The sequence below is a fragment of the Malaclemys terrapin genome, chromosome 21 (assembly GCF_027887155.1).
Source record: "Malaclemys terrapin pileata isolate rMalTer1 chromosome 21, rMalTer1.hap1, whole genome shotgun sequence".
Classification (NCBI taxonomy): Eukaryota; Metazoa; Chordata; order Testudines; family Emydidae; genus Malaclemys; species Malaclemys terrapin.
In genome coordinates this window covers 9,073,830-9,095,172 of record NC_071525.1, presented here as the reverse complement: position 1 = coordinate 9,095,172, position 21,343 = coordinate 9,073,830, and the positions used below count along the sequence as shown (strand labels likewise).

The window sequence follows — 21,343 nt, the reverse complement described above, 5'->3', positions numbered from 1 at the left end:
TTTTTAAAAAATTAGTGTCACATTAGCTATCCTCCAGCCACCTGGTACAGAAGCTGATTTAAGCGATAGGTACATACCACAATTAGTAGTTCTGCAGTTTCAGATTTGAGTTCCTTCCAAACTCTTGGGTGAATACCATCTGGTCCTGGTAACTCCTCACTGTTTATCAATTTGTTCCAAAACCACCTCTATCGACACCTCAATCTGGGACAGTTCCTCAGATTATCATCTAAAAAAGAATGGCTCAGGTGTGGGAATCTCCCTCACATCCTCTGCAGTGAAGACCAATGCAAAGAATTAATTTAGCTTCTCTATGATGGCCTCATCTTCCTTGAATGCTCCTTTAGTTTTTGAGTCTTTGGCTAGTTGCTCTTCAAATTCTTTTTTGGCCTGAACTTTTGCATTTGACTTGCCAGAGTTTATGCTGCTTTCTATTTTCCTCAGTAGGATTTAACATCCAATTTTTAAAGGATGTCTTTTTGCTTCTAACCGTTTGTTTTTACTTTATTGTTTAGCCATGGTGGCACTTTTTTGGTCCTCTTTCTGTGTTTTTTTATTTTGGATATACATTTAATTTGAGACTCTATTATGTTTCTAAAAAGTTTCCACGCAGTGTGCAGTCATTTCACTTTTGGGGCTGTACCTTTTAATTTCCATTTAACTAGCTTCCTCGTTTTTGTGTGGTTCCCCTTTCTGAAGTTAAATGCTACTGTGGTGGGCTTCTTTGGTGTTTTTTGCCCCACAAGAATGTTAAATGTAATTATATTATGGTCACTATTACCAAGCGGTTCCGTGATATTCATCTCTTGGACCAGATCCTATGCTCCCATTTAGGACTAAAACAAGAATTGCCTCTCCCCTTGTGGGTTCCAGAACTCGCTGCTCCAAGAAGCAGTCAGTAATGGTGTCTAGAAACTTTATCTCTGCATCCCATCCTGAGGTTACATGTACCCAGTCAATATGGGCATAGTTGTGAAATCTCCCATTAGTACTTAGTTTTCTATTTCTATAGCCTCTTTAATCATCCTGAAGCATTTCACAATCACCATCACCATCCTAGTCAGGTCATGAGAATCAGTAGACTATTATTCCTACTGCTATACTCTTATTATTCAAGCATGGAATTTCTATCCAGTGAGTCTATAGTACAGTTTGATTCATTTATGATTTTTACTCTGTGCTTTGGCTTCACTTAGGGTTACCATATTTAACAAATAAAAGAAGAGGACCCTCCACGGGGCCCTGGCCCCGCCTATTTCCCACCCCAACCCCGCCCTAACTCCGCCCCCTCCTCCCTCCCACTCCCAGCCACGCGAAAAGGGCTGCCCGAGCGCTACCGGCTTCACGGTTTTGCCGGGCAGCCCCCAGACCCTGCGCCACTGGCTGGCGCTTCTTCTGCGCAGCTGGAGCCCGGGAGGGGAAGCGCCCAGCCAGGGGCGCAGGGTCTGGAGGCTGCCCGGCAAACGGTGAAGCCGGTAGCGCTCGGGCTTCAGGCAGCCCCTATGCCTCCGGACCCCAGCCACCGGCTGGGCACTTCCCCTCCCAGGCTCCGGCAGCGCAGGGTCCAGAGGTATAGGGGCTGTCCAAAGCCCGTAGCGCTCGGCTCTTAAACAGAGCCGAAGAGTCGGGGAGGAGCAGAGCCGCCGCGGGCGGGGAAGTGCCCGGCTGGCATTTTCCCGGACATGTTTGGCTTTTTGGCCATTCCCCCCGGACAGGGGTTTGATTGCCGAAAAGCCGGACGTGTCCGGGAAAAAACGGACGTATGGTAACCCTAGCCTCACTAGGACTTCACCTTGAGTTTGCTAAATTGAGTAACTACTATTTTCCCCACTGAAGATCAGACAAGATCGTTCGGGGATAGCTCAGTGGTTTGAGCATTGGCCTGCTAAACCCAGGGTTGGGAGTTCAATCCTTGAGGGAACCACTGAGGGATCTGGGACAACAAATCTCCCTGGGGACTGGCAACACCCGCTTCACTTTCATCCTTGGCGCCTAAAGTGCCGGCCGGGACTACAGCCAGGACGTCCGCCCGCTCACTCGTCTCCCTTGTAGTAACGCCGTCGTATCCCTCCGCGGAGAAAAATAATCCAGGCGCATGGGGGCGGGGGGGTTGTCCCCTCCCCAAGCCCGTGAACCGTTAGTGATCGCTCGAGTTATGCCGCACTGGGCGGGCCCGTGGAGGAGGGCTACAGCCGTGAATCGCTAGGCGATCCCCCGACACACTGTTACTCCCCTGTCCCCCTATAACGGTTCGTGCCCCGCGGGCCCGTGTGACGAGAGCAGCTTTAGGCGGCCTCTTCCCCCCTCCGTGTATCCCTCCGCCGCGGGGAGGGGGGGGGGGGCTTCTTCCACTTCCGGGTCCGCCATTTTGTCTCCCTCCCTCCCGGGCAGAGGGGGGGGGCGGTTAAAAGCAGGTAACCCCCAGCCACCCCACCTCCTACCCCGGCCCGTGGGACGCCCACGCTGGCGCCGCCGGGGGCCGCCTCCGCCTCGCAGGGGTGAGTGGGGGGGTCCCCTCCTGGTGGGGTCACTTGGGGAAGAGGCCCCTGGGGGGGCTGTCTCTGGGAGAGGCGGGGTACCCTGCCTGGAGGGGAGGCGGGGGGTTGGGAAGGTCTTTGCCCCTCCCCCCCCCCGAGATTGGGGCTAAGGGAGGGAGCCTGAGGTGAGAGGGTGAATCCCGGGGCGGGGGGGTCCCCGCTTCTGTGGGGTTGAGGGGCTGGCAGGGAGGGGGTGTTGCAGAGCATTGGGGGTGGGGGCAGGTGCTCCTGGACCCCGAATGAGTAGAAACGAGTGCGGGGCTTTACTCGTTTATTCGGATCCCTTGAAAGGTTACAAATCAGTTTTTAGCTGAAGCTTTTCTCAAGACACCTGTTGCTGCTGGAGAGGAGGGAAGTTTCAGGTGTCAGATCCTACGGAGACCTTGACTAGGGTGGGGGGGATTGTGAGCATGGTGGGGGGGGGGGGCTCCTGATTTTGATGATTTTATAGCTGTTCAATAATGAATCCAGAGTTAGGTTAAAGTGCGCTGAGAGAAACTGCGGTTTTTGCAGGTTTTAAAATAAATCCAAACCACCCCCGTTGAGCCCCAATTCTGCAAATTCTTACACCCATGATTAGCTTTATGCACATTGAACTCAGCGGAGCTGTTCACGCGTGGCACGTTAAGTGTAAAACTGGGGCTTGGAAGACGGTTAAAGGAGCATTCAAAATAAAGGCTGCCCTACTAAGAATCAGCGTAAGTGAAGCTAAGGCCATGAGGATCCTACTAACGCTTGCCTGTGTTTACACATGTGCACGATTGCCTCAAAGTCAACGTTTATGTACAAAAAGGCCCTGATCCTGTAATGAGCTCTGCACGTGGGTGCCTGTTTTGTGCTGCATGGTACTCCTTGTAGGATTGGGCCAAAGTTAAACGTATGTGAGCATTTGTGGGAATGGGGTCGCACCTAAAAGGTTCAGCAAGGAATACAGACTGCTTTAGCGTGATGCGGAGCTTCTTTAAAGTGGCCCTTTTAAGATGTCGTCATGCAAGCTGTATGAACAACTAGAAATAGTGCAAGGATTTTTTTCGTCTTTCAAGTTTGTTTCCTTGAACATCAGGTTTTTATGACCGAGCTAAAAATGGTCACACTCCTGCCTTCTATGTTTAATACTTGGCATATAATAATTGCGCACTTAGGTTTAAAATACCGTCATGTAAAATGGGGAGTTTTACATTAGCTATGTTACTTGAGGAGAATTAGGTTTTTTTAAAAGAGATTGTTTTACTGTCATTTACGTACTGGGGGTTACTTATGGTATATTTGGACACTTCTGTTGAATTGTTCAATGAAGTGGTATAACTTTTTTTTTCATAAAAAGCGACAAAGAGTCCTGTGGCACCTTATAGACTAACCTTAGTCTATAAGGTGCCACAGGACTCTTTGTCGCTTTTACAGTTCCAGACTAACACGGCTACCCTGTGATACTTTTTTCATAAAGCTTTTCTCTCAGTTAAAGATCTGATGGATTCACTGATTAACTGTGCAGTTCAGTACTGCTATGCATAGACATTCACTTGTAGCCATTTGAAGAGCCTCGCACATAAATTAATACTTAGGCTTCATGTCAGTTCTTCATAGGAATGACATGCCACTGTATCTGCGTCAGACAAAAACTTCAGATCCCCCGATTAACCTATTTATTATACCTTTAAAGTATAGCTTGAAAAACAGAGGCAGCATTGCTTAGTAGACTTAACGCAGGAGTTCCTCTTTCCAGCTCTAAAACAGACTGCCTTTATGAACATGGACAAGTCACTTTATTTTTCAGTGTTTGGCAGCTGTAAGACGAGGACAAGGTTATCAGCCCCTTCGCTCCTGGGGGTGGGGTGTTTGTGAAGATGAAGTAACTAATCTTTGTAAAATGCTGTATTTACTAAGTACTCTGTGTTGCTGTTGCTATTGTAGACTTGGACTCAGGTCCATGCTGAGCCTCTGAAGTCAACAGGGGTACACTTGAGCCTTTGGTCTGTATCAGCTGATCCAGTTGCAGGATCAGGGTTGCATTTTGCAGTCCTATCATGTTGCAAGTACTGAACATTAAAAAGATCTATATTTTCATAAACACTTGAACTGATTAAGTAATTTACTGGTCATATCAGGCTTAGATGCACACTGGAAATCAATCTATGTCCTAGTCTAGCTGACGATATTTTAGTCATATTGCACATTAAAGTGGTTTTTTTTTCTGTTTTAAAATGCAGCTTTCAGAAAATATTTGTTCCCATGTATAAAGATGTCGTTAGTGGACCTCGGAAAGAGGTTGCTAGAAGCAGCTCGCAAAGGGCAAGATGATGAAGTTAGAACGTTAATGGCAAATGGTGCTCCTTTCACCACTGACTGGGTATGTTTTTAATAGAAAAGGCTACTTTTTCCTTAAAGGTATTTACTCCAACTAAAATATAGAACAGATCCTGTGAGGGCAGCCTGAGGAGTAGGTGATAATCTTAAGGGCTGGTCTACACTGGGGGGGGGGAATCGATCTAAGATACGTCGACTTCAGCTACACTATTCTCGTAGCTGAAGTTGCGTATCTTCAGTCGACTTACCTCGTGTCCTCACAGTGCAGGATCGACGGCCGCGGCTCCCCCGTCGACTCCGCTTCCACCTCTCGCCCTGGTGGAGTTCCGGAGTGGACGGGGATCGCGTTCGGGAATCGATTTATCGCGTCTAAACGAGACATGATAAATCGATCCCCGATCGATTACTACGGTAGTGAAGACATTGAGAGTCCTAATTTAGCTCCTGGTCACCCTCGCTCTGTAACTGTGTGACGACCAGACTGATTAACTGTGACATTTCATTGCTGGGAAATTCAAGCAACAAGCATTCCCATTCGTATGCTTTTGAAGTGTTTATGCAGACTTAGGCCCTGATCCTGAAAGCTGGTCAACATTGGTTGACCCCTGTTCCTGCAGGAAGAATTACCCTGTGAATAACTTTACTATCATGGAGTAGCCCCATTGGAGTAAGTGGGACTAGTTTGGGGTAGTAAAGTTAAGTATGGATTTAAATACACCTCTACCTCGATATAACGCTGTCCTCGGGAGCCAAAAAATCTTACCTCTTATAGGTCCGCGTTATATTGAACTTGCTTTGATCCACCGGAGTGTGCAGTCCCCTCCCTCCCTCCCCGGAGCACTGCTTTACCGTGTTATATCCGAATTTGTGTTATATTGGGTCGCGTTATATCGGGGTGGAGGTGTAGTTAAAGGATGGGGCCAAAGCATGGCATTCATACTCCTGGTACGTTGCCAGTGTAACCAGTTTGGGTGCCGCTGTTATAAAATGTTGAGCAATTTTTTACCTGTTCTTGTGTATGGGGGTGTTTGATCGCTCCTTTTAAGTCTTCTTTAAAGTCATCCTTAAGTGTCAATGTTTTTCAAACTATATTAACTTGCTAAGTACATTTAAATACTGAATTTAAAGGTTATAAGAGGGAATTAGAACAGCCAACCGTATTGATTGGCAGCTAATGCCTTTTTTGTGGATATGTTTTAAATGTTTCATTTAAAGTAATTGTATATCCGATCTCATTTGACAGAACTTTAGTTCAGTGATCAGTTTATTTTTTAACATTTGCCTTGGTGCAAGTGATCACAATCTAATTTTGTTTGCTATCTACGCACGGACTATAATCCCAATCATTCATTTATATAATTGGTGCTTGTTGCAGGGTCAATTGCTGGTTGGTTTGCCCCCTTCTGGCAGAGCATACCATGGCCATCCCTCTGCATTGGGTGCCCCCTGCCAGTAGTTGCTCTCCAGACCCCATGGTGATCTATCCATTTAACTCAGCCCTCTACCACTTCCTGACATTCAGCCCTCTGGCCAGGCTTTTTCCCCCCTTGCCACTGTGCACTTAAGGGTTTGTACCTCCCCTACTGTGGGGGATATGGTGGGGGTGTAATTCTAGTTCTTTAAAATTGCTGAACACATTAACGGAGATAAATATGTGCTTCCACACCTACGTTGAACAGAACTTTTTTAAAAACATTTTTTAATATACAGCTCGGGACATCACCTCTTCATCTTGCGGCCCAGTATGGCCACTATTCAACAGCAGAAGTGCTGCTTCGAGCAGGTGTTAGCAGAGATGCTCGAACCAAAGTGGACAGGACACCATTGCATATGGCTGCAGCTGATGGACATACACATATTGTAGAACTGCTAATTAGGGTAAGTGAGATGTTGTGTATCAATCTGCAGAATATAAATCCGGTCAATTACGTTGTAATGTCCCTTATTAGGCATTACTCTCTATGTGAAGAAGTTATTGGTCGATCAATGCCAATTAGATATTTTTATTGGTAGGATGAATTACAAAACTTCTTCCCCCTCTTAAGTATCATTTAAAAAACTTTTCTAAGGAAAACCTCAGAATTATTCAATGAAATCACTGCTTAATTTAGTGATAACTACAGGAGATTTAAAACCGGGGTTCTCAAACTTTTTTTTTTTTTTGCTGGGCCCCCCTTTGAAAATATTTCAGGCTGTGACAACACCCCCACCCCTCATTCCCATATCATGCCACCCTTTATTAGGATATCTCCATTTATAATAATATAATCTCCTAGAACTGGAAGGGACCTTGAAAGGTCATCGAGTCCAGCCCCTTGCCTTCATTAGCAGGACCAAGTACTGATTTTTGCCCCGGATCCCTAAGTGGCCCCCTCAAGGACTGAACTCACAACCCTGGGTTTAGCAGGCCAATGCCCAAACCACTGAGCTATCCCTCCCCCCTTCTGTGGTGGGAAGGAGGAAGGAAGGGTGGCAATACTGTGATCCCCGACAATAGTCTTGCAACCCCCTGTTGGGTCGGGACCCCCACTTTGAGAAATGCTGATTTAAAACAGTGTGATGCCTGTGCAGGAGAACAGGAAGCACAAAGCTCAGAATGATGTTAAAGCAACACTGTTTGCGTAAATAATTTTATTGTCTGAATTGTTTTACCCGTTGTAACAAATAATACCTAGGCTGAGTATAATTGTAAGAAATTAGTACCAAAGCAAATCTCTAAATTCTTAAGTGGTGTATGTGCGCATGCATACGCACATATTTGACAGCACGTTGGGTGGGATCATGAAGGGACTTAGACGTTGCAATGCTGAGCATGATGGTGGCACTTAACTTTTAGGTGCCTAGACACTCACAGGGACAACACTGTGGCCCACAAAGCTGGGCGAGGTGTCTATATTCCATACCACGAATGAGGGGAGATGGATGTTGGAATGCAATCCACAAAAGCCAGCATGGTAGGCAGCTCCACCCTAAGCTACCAAGGGGAGACGCTAATGAGGGGCGTGTGCTATGTTCTGCTCTTCTATCAGAGATAGGTGCCTAACTCTGGGCTACAGGGAGGCATCTGTCTACGAATGGGAACCTGCCACTTGGAGTCGTGCCTCAAGCACCTCTGAGTATGCCTACTGGATCAAGCCCTGCATGTGTCTTAGTTGGCCGAATGTCTGTCTTCCCCTTTGTTCGTGAACCACGTTCACGCTGGGGCTTTGGTGGGAGGTAGGCAGCAGTGCACATACCCAGAGGCAGGAACATAGGTGCCAAGGGAACTCTTGCTCTGACAAAAGTAGGCGCTGAGTGAGTTTAGGCACTTGTAGGGTTCGGCAGGAGTTTTGTGGATTCCAGTGGAACCAAAACTGGGACGTAGCTGCCTAAGTCTGGGATTTAGGTGCAGAAGTACCTTTGTGATTCCACCTTTTGTGTTTAGCCTGTTTCTCTTGAATCAGGGAGAGGCCATGCTCTGAAAAAAATACAGTTAGTTTAAAGCAATGTTTTTATTTCTCTCAGAATGGTGCTGATGTAAATGCCAAGGACATGTTGAAGATGACTGCCTTGCACTGGGCAACAGAACACAACCATCGCGATGTTGTAGAGCTGCTTATAAAGTATGGAGCTGATGTTCATGCTTTCAGCAAGTTCGATAAATCAGCCTTTGATATAGCCCTGGACAAGAACAATGCAGAGACTCTGGTAATGCTGCAGGTGGGTTAAGGAAGACATTTGTGAACGTACTTTCCCTGTAATTATAAGCTATCTGCCTACTGCATTTGCCAATGCGATGAGAATGAACATTTCCTACAGAAACTCTCTTTTGCATGCCTGAATCAGAATTGTGGTAACTTGTATAAAATATTGCAATGTCAATTGATATTCGTTTCTTCATCACTAAGGTAGATTTGGAGAATAATGTTCAACATTTCTGAGCTGCATTGGTTTTCTTTGCAGACACGCAGTTCTTCAGAAACTCTGCTTCTGGACTCCTGGAATTGACTCTCTTGTTGTTGGAATGTTTGTGGAAACATGCCTCTGGGAAATGGGAATGGAAGAAGCAGATTATTTTAATGTTATTACACGGTTGCTTAGTTAATGTTTGGAAAAGGCTATTTAAATAGTGGGCTTGATTCTCTGTTGCCCTGCAACTTGTGTATTGATTTACACTAGTGTAAAATGCTGCCATTTCTGATTGATTTGGTAGTATTTTAAACCTATTTTTGCACCAGTGCAAAGCAAATACAATTATTTGACTACACAAGATGCAGAGAATCAGGCCCCCAAAATGCTGTATGGATGCCAAGTATTATTTCTCTTATTGGAGATGAGATCAAAGGTGTGCCTAATTGCTTTTTCTTCTTAAGGAGGCAATGCAGAATCAGGTGAACATGAATCCAGAGAGATCAAATCCTGTCACAAATACAGTGACTGTTGCCTCACCATTTATCCTTGCATCAGGGGAAGTTCTCAATCTTGCTAGTTTTGTTTCTTCAGCAAACACCAAAACAACCTCAGGTAAGATTCTGTGAACATGTAGGCGAAAAATGTTTCTCCACAATATTTCTTGTGTAAAGGTTTTTAGAAAGCTGCATTTCTCAATTCAGTCTTCTGAATTATAGAAGGCAGATGTTTCAAGTTAGTAGAGAAAGTTCTTTAAAACATATTGGAATGCACTAAAATATCCGTCCTATCAAAATATACATTTTATCTGTAAAAGATAATGGGCCAGAACCTAAGCTGGCATGAAAAGCCTTGTTCCATTGAGTCAGGGGAGAGCTTTGCTATTTTCACCAGTTGAGAATCTGGCTCTGTGTGTATTATAAGCAATAAAATAGAACCTTCATAACTTGGGAAATGTAAAGGACTCAAATTACAATGCACTGGTAGTTAACATAAGAACGGCCATAGTGGGTCAGACCAAAGGTCCATCTAGCCTAGTAAGTATCCTGTCTTCCGACAGTGGCCAATGTCAGTTCCACTAGTAAAATTTGAGTAGATATTCACCATTTGGTACCTAATCCCTAAATTTGTCAAGGATTCATTCAATACTCTGTTTTATTACTTATTAACTGGAAGAGCAGAGTGAGTCGTCTCATGTATTTGAATGTCAAATAAGGAAACACATTATTTGCAATGATTTTCCATTTATCTTAGGTGTACAGGTTACTCAACTTCTTTTTTTTCCTAGCCAATAGTTTAGAGATGAGCGAAAAAATGAGGAAGCTAGTTATTTCCGTAAATTTGTCTGAAAAATTCATTTAAGGCCGAATATAAATTCTTTTTCTTACGTGAGACCTTATAACGTGTTGGTTTTTTGTTATATTTGGGAAATCCAAACTACTGTTTCTTTTCAGTCTTAAGGAGGCTTCTAAATACAAGGTTTGTGAAGCAAGTTGAGGGCCTGACCCTGCAAACACTTCTGCATGTGAGTAACTTTTGAAGCTAATGGGACTGTTCACATGCATGAGTGTTTGCCAGAGTTGATTGGAGCAATATTACAAATGTGGATGTTTCCTGTTCTAAGGGCCCAATGCTGCAATTGGCACCCTAATCTTGTGTGTGGCCCCATTGACTTCAGTGAGGCTCTGAATTTACTTTGAGTAGAAACTTACCATGTGGTTTACTCCTTTATTAAATTGACAGATCCCAATTTTAGTATATGTGCTGCCGAAGTAATTAACACCCCTCTCCCCCCAAAAAACCAACCACCACCTGAGGATTAAAAGAGCTTCAGATGGATAATGTCACACCTTGTCCTAAAACAAGGACATTCCCGCAATATATGTACCCGATTAATGTTAAAAATATGAAAAGGCCAATATATTTTTCCCATTTTGTTCTTTTTGGGTGCCACACTCTAAAACTTTACTCCTGTCAATATTAGAGGGGTAGCCGTGTTAGTCTGAATCTGTAAAAAGCAACAGAGGGTCCTGTGGCACCTTTAAGACTAACGGTGTCACAGGACCCTCTGTTGCTCCTGCCAATAGTAACTCCTGGTCTGTTGGGACCAGCAAACCCTTATCCCATTAGCATTTATCTTATTTGCCCACAAGAGGGCATTAGAGACTGTACTTCAATCACAGCAAGTAATAGTTTAATGTTTTTTTCATAAGTTAAGACACTTTTTGTACCACTTCTTGCTCGTAGGTGACTAAAAAGTTTATTTAAAACTACAAACTCCTTAATGAGGACGAATGTCTTTTATTTGCCTGAAGAAATTTTGTTCAGAAATAAGTTACAACTTTCTGAAAATAGCATATTGAATATACTAATTTTGGTCCCACTTAGATTTCTTTCTTTCTTCTGTTCAGTCACTGCTGTCTCAGTGTAATGGATTACTGTGCTCAGTTGAGGGAAGAAGCGTCTTGCACTGGAATTGGGATGATTTTTATTCCTTGCACAAAGCCGGATCTGCAGTTCAAGAACTTGATATGCTGACTCTGATAGTCTTTACACCAGTTCCTTTGTTGTGTTTCGACTGACTGGCTTATTTTGTGAAACTGGTTTTCAAACCATACATTGAAATGGCTAAGTGGTTATAATTGACTGATTTAGCTTTCAAGAAAAAGCTCTGATTGTTGATTTGTAACAAACAAAATGTGTTTTCTAAAAAGCAATGCTGAACGGAGTCAATACTTTGGCAAAATCTCACAGTAAAAGAACTTGGGTTGTATAATTAGCTTATGTCAACAGGCTTTTAAAAAAAAATTTGGTATTTGTAATTCTGTAATTGAAATTAATGTGACACTGCAAAGTCAAGTAAATATAATTAAATGTATAGCAACCGCTTTTGCATAATGCTAATATGTTCAGACTGTGTCTATTCTGTGCTGGTGAGGCCTTGTGTTTTGATCATGTGTGGCTTTGAAAACATTGTTCACATCTGTTCAGAAGGAAAGCTAATTGTGGTGCCAAAATCTGGATTTTGACAGCCCAGTGGATTACCATCTGGCCACTTGAAGGTGATCTTTGTGACAATGCTGGAGTAAGTCATGTTAGCTTGCATCAATTTACTCCATTTAATTCCTTTGCATTGTTTCCAATACATTTATTTTTAAATCCAGTAAAATGAATATTCAATATAAGGTATTTATTTCAACCATGTTCTAAGAACAGTATGTGGGACTGTTTCAGATCTTGAAGTGGGGTATGCTAGGTATGAATTGTAGGCTGGAAAAACAGCCCCAGTAAAGCAGTAGGTTTTTGGCAGCTTTTTTTTTTTTTTTTTTTTTTTTTGCTTAAACGGTTCTTTTAGTAGTCTTAATAGTATAGTAGAATACTCTGATTGCAAATCTCCTTCACTTGCCTTCATTTCCTCAAAATAGGTGATTCCCGTGTATCTACAGTGCAGTTTTCAAACTCAACAACCTCTGTGCTTGCCACGCTTGCAGCCCTCGCTGAAGCATCCGCTCCCCTTTCCAATTCAAACAGATCTACAGGTAGGTGGGATGAATCTGGCATTGACATCAATGTATTTAGTCCCTAGTGTATAATTTGCAAGAAATCATAAGGAAATTGGGTTACTTAAGTATAGCTTGTAAAAAGGATTTGAATTCATTCAGCATAACTCGAGAGTTGCAAAGTGATATAATATTTGGCAGTAGTTGGAAGGCTAATAGATTTATCTATTGTCATAGCTCAGATATTTCTACAGACAATAGTTACTTCTTTGAATGAAGCACCAACGTATTTTTTACTAACCAGTCTTTCACTCTATCCTGTTTTCACCTGGATCCTGTTAGAATTGTTCTGTCCAACTACGTGTTATAAAAATAGAACAGGACGCAGCCTGTATCTCTGTCAGATGCTCCTTACTACACAAATATGGACAGTGATATTTTTTTTCAAACTCCAGTTTTACAAAACATAGTTTGGAATGATTTTATTGCCACCTCGATATTTTGTATGTTCCCCCTGATTTTACAAAGCCTCATTGTGGTTTGTTTATCTATTTATTTATTTTTAAGTGTTAGGCTGTCTTGAGGTCTTGGTAACATTTGGATTCTTTTTATGCATACCATAGAATCTCAATTTTATGAACATCCATTTACATGAACTATTTTTCCTGACCCGAGAGGGGGAAATAATCGCATGGTAAAAGTGATGTCGTTGAGCAAGTTGACACCCCTTTATGTCTAATGCCATCAGTGTATTGGAAATTGCTTTGCAGTGGTTTTGAAGGACAAAAAGAAAATAATTTACAGCACCAAACTGCAATTTATGCACTGTGCCTGCTGTAATTTTGAGATCTTCATAAAATTGAACTTTCTGATTTTATGAACTCCTTAGTCCCAATTGGTTCATAAAACAGGGTTCTACAGTACTTTATTCTAAATTGTTTGATGCTTTATGGCAGTGATTCTCAGCCTATTTTCCATTGTGGGCCACATGTGCAGCTCTTTGTTATGTGGGTTGCAGCCACACAATATATATACTTCCTACATGGCCCTGAGGATGTCACATGGGTCACAGCTGCATGCTGATTGGATCGTGGGTTGAGCACCACTGCTTTATGGTATATGTACAATGTGCAGAGTGTGGAAACCACCAGTTGACTTTAGAATGATCAAGTTGGCCATCTTTTAAAAGCAAACATTATGTAATCTTTTTTTAAACCTTTGAACCCATTTTTTTCAGACACAGAGTACTTTTTACTGTATTAGTTTTATTTGTATTTGTGAATGCTGGTGCTTTAAATTCATCTAGGTATCTGAAGAGAATTATTTTTACCATTGAAAAGTTGCTGTGCTTGTATTGGTATTTTATTTTGTCCATTTTAGATTTTTAACATTTGCAGATTATTCCATACCAGATGCTTCAATGTTTGCAGTTCTTGTGCAGTAAACATTGACTCATTTACTCCAAGTGTAGCTTTTTCTTAATTTAAATAAACTTGGGAGTTTTGCTCTGCTTTCTCTAGCTAACACAGAGGAAATAGTGGAAGCAACTTCTGTAGATTCTGCAATACAGCAGGTGGTTGGCAGTGGAGGTCAACGAGTCATTACGATAGTAACAGATGGTGTTCCACTGGGCAGTCTCCAAACAGCCATTCCTACTAGTGGTATCAGCCAGCCGTTTATAGTGACCATGCAAGATGGACAGCAAGGTAAGAGGCTACTCAGTTTAGAAAACCGTAAGCCAGTTTTAGACTTTCCTAATGTTAAGAAAAATAAAAGCTATGTTAGATGCATAGAGATAGACTTAGGTCTGTGAATCTTGGGAAAGTAGGCATGGGGGGGGGAGGGAGGGGAAGGAAAAATGAGGCCATTACGTAGTTCAGCTTACTTGTAATGTGCTGCTACAAATGTGTACCTTCCAAGTGAGCTCTCTAAAGGAATGGAGAGGAGAATTAAGATTTATGACTGAAGCTAGTTACATAATCGTTCTAATTTAACACATAGTATTACATTTTTATTTTAATATTAATAGTTGAATTAAAATGAGTGAAACATGTGTAATGATAAATATTTATCATAAATTCTATTAGGTTATCTGGTGCATTCCCACCAGCTAGGCTAGGATATCTCCATATATAAGGAACCAATCCCATCTCCTAGAACTGGAAGGGACCCTGAAAGGTCATAGAGTCTAGCCCCCTGCCTTCACTAGCAGGACCAAGTACTGATTTTTGCCCCAGATCCCTAAGTGACCCCCTCAAGGATTGAACTCACAAGCCTGGGTTTAGCAAGCCAATGCTCAAACCACTGAGCTATCCTTTCCCCCCTTCTTGATTGTCAGGCTAAGTATACCTTTTCATCCCATTACTCTAATTATATTGTCTTAGATCGTCCTAATCTGTCAGTTTCACAAACCTATGCAAAATTATAGGTAGTTTATAGAGAGGCAGACCAGTCATAATGAATTACCGTATATACTCTATCATGAGCCAGTTCGTTTATATGCCGACCCCACCAAGATGGATAAGTAAAAATGGAAATTTTTATAACCCGTTCATAAGCCAACCCTATAATTCAGGAATCAGCAAACTTTTTGGCTCCCGGGCCATCAGGATAAGCTGTTGACGGGCCAAGATGGCTTGTTTACCTTGAACGTCCGCAGGCACAGAGGTAAACCTAAGTAAACTTCTTGCATCTGAAGAAGTGAGGTTTTTACCCACAAAAGCTTATGCTCCCAATACTTCTGTTAGTCTTAAAGGTGCCACAGGACCCTTTGTTGCTTTTTACAGATTCAGACTAACACAGCTACCCCTCTGATACTAAGTAAACAAAGTGTCCCGGCGCACCTGCTGCTTACCCTGTTGGGCCAGGACAGCCACTGGTGGGGAGATTTTTTGGGGAGGAGAAGCTGGGAGTCAGGGGAGTAACCCCTGTGACCATCCCCCACACTCTCCCCATCTCATCCCTTCCCACCTTATCTGGGGAGGGCCAGTGGCAGATGTCTCTGACCTGGCCACAGCCTGCTCCGGCGGGCCAGACCGGGCGACGCGGCCACAGCCTGCCTGCTTCAGAGGCTGGGGGAGAGCAGCGTGGCCAGAAGCGGAAAGATTCTGTCCTTACCTCTTCCCTTCTGGCTGTGCTGCCTCTCCTTGCTCCCTCTGTTGGGGGGAGGGGCTGTGTCCCACCTCTCCCTCTCTATACCCATTCATAAGCTGACCCCCTTCTCTGGTGCTTCCCTTTTTTACTAAAAAAATTCGGCTTATGAACAAGTATATACGGTACTTATTTTCATTTCACCTCTGTTTGTTTGCAAACTATCCATGAATGGAAAGCAATTTTCTCAAATTTATTATTCAGAATTATTTGCCAAATGTCTACATATAATTATTGATCTGTAGCTTGTTCTGTCAATGTTCCTAATTAGAACACTTTTGATAGAACACAGTAGTTCATATCCTAGAATCATGAATACCAGGATTGGAAGGGACCTCAGGAGGTCACCTAGTCCAAATCCCTACTCGAAGCAGGACCAATCCCCAACTAAATATGATCTGTTTCTGATAGAATGAAATGTTACATATCAGGTTCCCTGAACAAAAGCTTGTTTATGTATTTATAATGTACTTGTGCTCTGGAATATTCACAAGTTTTATGTACCCTCTTAATTCAATTGCTATGCTAGTGACAAGAACAGGATGATGAAAGAACTATAGTATTCCCTAAAATAGGGGGAGTTTTTAACAAAAAACATTCACCTTTGACTTAAGATTCTCCCAGCTAGGTGGTGAATGGGCTCTGAAACTTTCTTCTTGCTGTAGCAAATAGGATGTCTTAATGCAAGATATGAACAAGGAAACGTAGCCCGGGACTTGATAAGAAGCTCTGCATCCCTTCAGTGGAATTTAGAATTACTGATTTAAGTTTCCCACCACTTCTGTGCAGAAGAGCACCTCCCTCATGCATTAATTTTGAAGTAGCTCTGCATCCCTTCAGTGGAATTTAGAATTACTGATTTAAGTTTCCCACCACTTCTGTGCAGAAGAGCACCTCCCTCATGCATTAATTTTGAAGTAATCTGTGTCTCTGGATTTATGTATGAAAGCATCTGTAATCCATTGTATATTCATTTCCTGCATTTAATATTCCTTGACTTGTAGTTCTAACTGTACCTGCTGGTCAGGTTGCAGAAGAGACTGTTATTGAAGAAGAAGATGATGATGATGATGTAGAAGAGGAAGAACATCCACCAGCGAAGAAGCAAAAAATTGACCAAAATGTAAATGATTTGGAAGAAAACAAGGTAAAAGTTCCTGTCTGTAACTTTCATAGAAAATGAGTGCAGTCTAAACTATCAGTCTGCACTGAACTGAGAATGTAGGGTTTCAAGTATAGTTAAAAAATAACACTCAATATAAATGATGTGGCCCGAGTTGATTTTAAATTTCATCATGATCATGTCTTTCCCATTTCTGAAAACTCACTATAATGTTTCTCATTCTTTCTACTCAATCTGTATGGTCAGTTAATATGCAATACATTAATACCACTTAACTCTTATGTGGTGCTGTTCGTTAGTAGATATCAGATGTTTTACCGAGGTGAGTATCATTGTCTCCATTTAAGGAGGGGGAAACTGAGGCACAGCAAGGGGGGAAGTGACTTGCATACTGTCACCCAGCAAGCCAGTGGCAGAGCAGGGAATAAGAACCCAAGTCTTCCGCATGGCAGTGAAGTGCTCTGCCCACGAGGCCACAGGGCAAGTGGTGTTAGCAATTGAGTTGCTGGTGGTGGAAGGAAGAGTCTCTTCCAAGTCACTCTTTGTGTAATCTTGTCAGTTAGTTAATTTTTGAGCACAGGCTATTGAGTTGAAGCATTGTACTCTGCTCTGTTATTTAGAACTCCCTCTAAAACTGCAGTGAGAACAGATCCAATGCGAGACTGACCACTCTTCACATTCCAGCTGCTGTTTTAAAGAAAGTCAGATTACATATCCTTCCAAGTGGGAGGGTGCTGGATAAGTTGTTTGTTTTTGGTGGCAGAACTTACCTTTTGATTTGGGGGGCCACTAGGTGTTGTGGATTCTTTTTTTGTTTAGTCTGTTTCTCTAGCCCTCTCCCCAGTTGCCAACACTGTTGCTTTTGCATCTGGATGATAAAGAAATATGGAAACCCCACTAATCCATCCTTATGGGGTCACTTATACTAGAGAACTGTCCCTAGCCTACCTTGCTGAAAAGACCAGCGGACAGTTTCTGCCTTAACATATACCCTGTGCAACTTGATTTCACTTAACATAGGCCATTAATCAGCCCTTAGGTGATACAACCCAGCCCTGTTTTAGATTTACCAATGAGTAGAGGCAAAAGGCTTTGTATCCCTATGCCCTGAGACATCCATTATCTCTCTATGCACTTGGTCTGTCCTTTCTTACCTGTGTCTAGGTATTGTGTATTAGTGCTTGCATCCCAGGTCCAGGCGCAAGCTGCTGACTCATTTGGGCACTAGTCAGTCTGTCTTGTTTTGTAGGACGATAACGAAAGGGAAATGTTACAGCAGCAGTTGCACGAGGCAAACAGAAAGGCGCAAGAATATCGAAGCCAGCTAATGAAGAAAGAACTGGAAGCGGAGCAATACCGGCTAAAGCTTGAAGCCATGGCAAGACAGCAGCCCAATGGTGCTGAGCTTACAGTGGTTGAAGAGGTTGCTGAGGTGGATGCAGTTGTGGTATCGTCAGAGGAAATGGAAGGGTCTGCAGCAACTGTGGTGGAAACGGAGCAGCCTACTGACATTGCTGTGGAAACCGTAACGGCGTAACCTGTGGGTTACCGACTCCGGTTTTAAAGGACAAACATTTATTTTAAAGGAGATGCCGTTGACAAGCAACATTGTGAGCTAAGTGGTCTACTGGAATATTGAACTGAACTGCTTGTGTGGTTCCATTCAGAGGGATAAAATCTCTCCTGCAGCTCATAACATTAATTTGCTTTGAACACAAAGCCAAAGGTGCTTTTATAGTTTGAAGTTGAGAGAAAGGTATTTTAAAAAGTACCCTAATAAATTTAGCCAGCAAGTGACCAACAAGCTTATTTTGTGTCATAGGTCTATAATGTGGGAGGGAAAGGGGTGGGTGGGGAAAGAGAAGTACCTCATTGCCAAAGTAGCTGGTAATAGCGCTCAGCTGCCCTGAATTTACTGCACTGAAAACAAATTTTATGCAATGACCTATTTGCACCCTTGTGTGTAGTTATCAGATTGGAAACCATGCTTTGGAGTCTCTCAAACAGTCTGTTGAGGGTATAAACTTTTCATTAAAAAGCTGGCTTTTATTGGAAAGCAAACCTCGTTGCTGAAATAAAACACTATTGACAATATCTTCCAAAGCCCTTTGAGAGAAGGTGGAAAATGGATTGGTCTTTGTAGAGGATACGTTTGTTTCAAAAATGAATCCAAAATACAGTACTCCTACAAGAACAAAGCACAGGCTACGTTTGCATGAGCTCTTTAGCATTTAAGCAATTTGAGATATCAGGGAATATTAAAACTGCCTTTTTTGGGTCTGTTTTTGAAAGCGCTATCTACATCTGAACCCTTGACTATCTAAAGGGATACCAGGTAAAAATTAGACCCTTCAGTTTTATGAAACTCGGTCAAGTTTTCTTTTTAGAATTTTTGTGCTATTCAATGGCACCAACTGTTTATATATGCAAAATAAAATGTCTGTGAAGTTGTGTTTTATAAGACAGTCCGGGAGGTTGGTATGTTTCTGTTTGGAAGTGGGTAGGCATCTCACATCTTTACTAATCAAAATTGTCCATTTTAAATATACTAAAAAAAAATTTGAAACACATGACTGATCTTAAAATGTTTATGGGTGTTTTTTCTTTACTATTTGCTTGCAGACCCATGCAGAGTAAAGAAGTTGCCTATATGTATTGCCTGTTGCAGGCTGGGAGATTGTATTTTAAAGTGAGAGACATGTATCACATGCAGAACTGTCTGTCTTTTCTGTTACAGAACCGAAGCAAAATTATTGGAAGTGCTATGATTAACTGTGGGAACTATTGTTTACGGTATGGTAGTCTTAATTAATGATCATGAGTAAAGCAATTTAAATTGAGGAAAAACTTCACAAGAATGTAGCCTGACCAGTTTGCTGCAGTATTTAGAAAGTATTAAATCACTTCTAGCTTGAAAAACTGATACCGCTTTCTTGACAAGTTTTGAAAAATCTGTCTTCCCTTTCCAAGGCAAGTATCGTTAAATTCATGGCTTCAGTTTGCATAATGCACTCTCTCCTGCTTAAATTCTGCTGTTTGTCAGGATTGGCAGTATTCATGGTAGTTGTTCAATTTCATGGTTGCAAAGGTTTGTCTTGTATTGTTCTTATTTCCAGCAGTGTGTGTCCAGATAGTGTGGTTTTGTGTTGATACAGATACCTCTTTCATTATATTTCTTTTCTAGCAGACATGCCCATGTTAGGACATTTGAGATGAATCGTGCAGAGACTTTTTTTTAGTCCACAAAAATACTAACTTCTGGAGTCGTGAACTGTAATCCTGGGCATGGTCATAGGTGACCATGAATTGGCCTCTGTGTAGGGGAGACTGGTTCACATCAGACAAGCATGGCTCAGGTTCCTAGGATAGCGATTGCTCAAGAGTGGCTTTGAATTGATAGCAATGACATTGCAGGTCATGTCCTGGGAGGAGCCGTGGAGGCCTCTTTGAATCAGGTTTTGCTCTGTATGGTGCTGTTAGCCTCTCGCATTAATGAGCATGAGATTGGCATACATTTTAAAAAATGTAACTTCAGCCTGTCTTCGCAGCTTGAATTCTATTAACTATCTATTCTAAAGCATTTGCATTCAAACATTTGATCTATTTCCTGTTCAAAATGAATTGCCTCTGCTCACTCAAAAAATGTGAAAGATTGAAGCACCTCACATAAATTATTTTTGACCATGCATTTTGGCCCTAACAGTTCTCTATCTATAGATAGTGTACCAAATTCTACCATTACATCCATGCACCCTCATTGTCGCCGTTTGGATTGAATGGTTGAAATAGAGCAGAATTTGGTATACATCCACACTGCAGAGTACATATGTAAGTTGTATTTATTCTGTACATATGCTTACAGTGCAAAGCTTCTTTTAGATAGTGCAGATAGTACATTGTGCCTTTAGAAATGAAGGAAGAAGAACTATCCATTGTAATGATGGATTAATATAAATCAAATAGTTTTAATTTGGTAGTCTTATTAGAAAAAGAATGATGACTTCTGAACAGAGATGTTTCCTGATTAGGAGAAAAGCATTGTTTAGTTTTAATTTGAAAGAAAGAACTGTAGAAGCTAGATCTCTTCCAACTCTGTTTGGTAAACAGTCCATATCCCTATCAATACAGGACTACTATATTTTCTGAGGTTTTGCTCAGTCTAGTGTTACGTGGCACAAAACTGGGGTATCTACCAGTTAGGCTTTGGAATAATTTCTTGTTGATTTCAGTGTTTGGAGTTTTTTCTCCTTGTCTAGATGGACTTTTTAGGGATGGTTTATTTTGTCTAGCTTCCCATCTTCCCCCAAAGTAAGTGTTGGTTGCTGGAGTCATGAATCAGTAACTAGGGGATCTTACATCGTCACTCTGATCAAATCTTTGTCTCTGCAGTGGAAGCCATGAGAGGGACTTTGACTCCTTGTTAGTAGAAGATAGGAGTGTCAAACTCTTCTATGTAAATGTTCCTCTATTTAGTTCTTGTGGATAGAAGGTAACAGTGAAGAGGCCCAGACTTTTAGAATCAAACATACAGCTTTGGACAGCAACTTCAGAATGAGAAACAAAAAGGGCCAAATTTCTTTGGTAGAGCCAATCACTGCTAAAATATCATTCTGTGAATCTTGGTAGTGTCCAGATTCCTCAATTGGGATTGAGGACATGTTGTAATAGGGGCTATACAAACGCACAGAATGCAATACCTACCCCAACTAGTGATCTAAGAAAGGACAAGCCAGGCAAAGGCTGGTCAGCGATATAAACCCAGTTAAAATCCAGTAAAATGAATTTAAATGAAATGAGGTCCTTCTTGGAAAGTTGCATTTCACCAAACTTCGAAGCATCTC

The 21,343-nt window shown here is 42.1% G+C and overlaps 1 protein-coding gene across 3 annotated transcripts; it reads left to right on the top strand.

The window, feature by feature from the left end:
* The first annotated feature begins 2,381 nt into the window (after nucleotides 1-2,381).
* GABPB2 (GA binding protein transcription factor subunit beta 2) lies at nucleotides 2,382-19,732 on the top strand. 3 transcript variants are annotated; one of them, XM_054010894.1, is made up of 9 exons: nucleotides 2,382-2,498; nucleotides 4,745-4,884; nucleotides 6,552-6,719; nucleotides 8,346-8,540; nucleotides 9,194-9,344; nucleotides 12,155-12,268; nucleotides 13,750-13,935; nucleotides 16,384-16,526; nucleotides 17,752-19,732. In XM_054010894.1, exons 2-9 carry the CDS (start codon nucleotides 4,777-4,779, stop codon nucleotides 18,037-18,039), a joined length of 1,353 nt encoding a protein of 450 aa, XP_053866869.1. In that variant the 5' UTR covers nucleotides 2,382-2,498; nucleotides 4,745-4,776; the 3' UTR covers nucleotides 18,040-19,732. The 3 variants fall into 3 exon arrangements, with proteins under 3 accessions (XP_053866869.1, XP_053866871.1, XP_053866870.1); XM_054010896.1 differs by having other exon boundaries at nucleotides 2,392-2,414; XM_054010895.1 differs by lacking the exon at nucleotides 2,382-2,498 and adding an exon at nucleotides 3,089-3,235.
* Nucleotides 19,733-21,343: the final 1,611 nt, after the last annotated feature.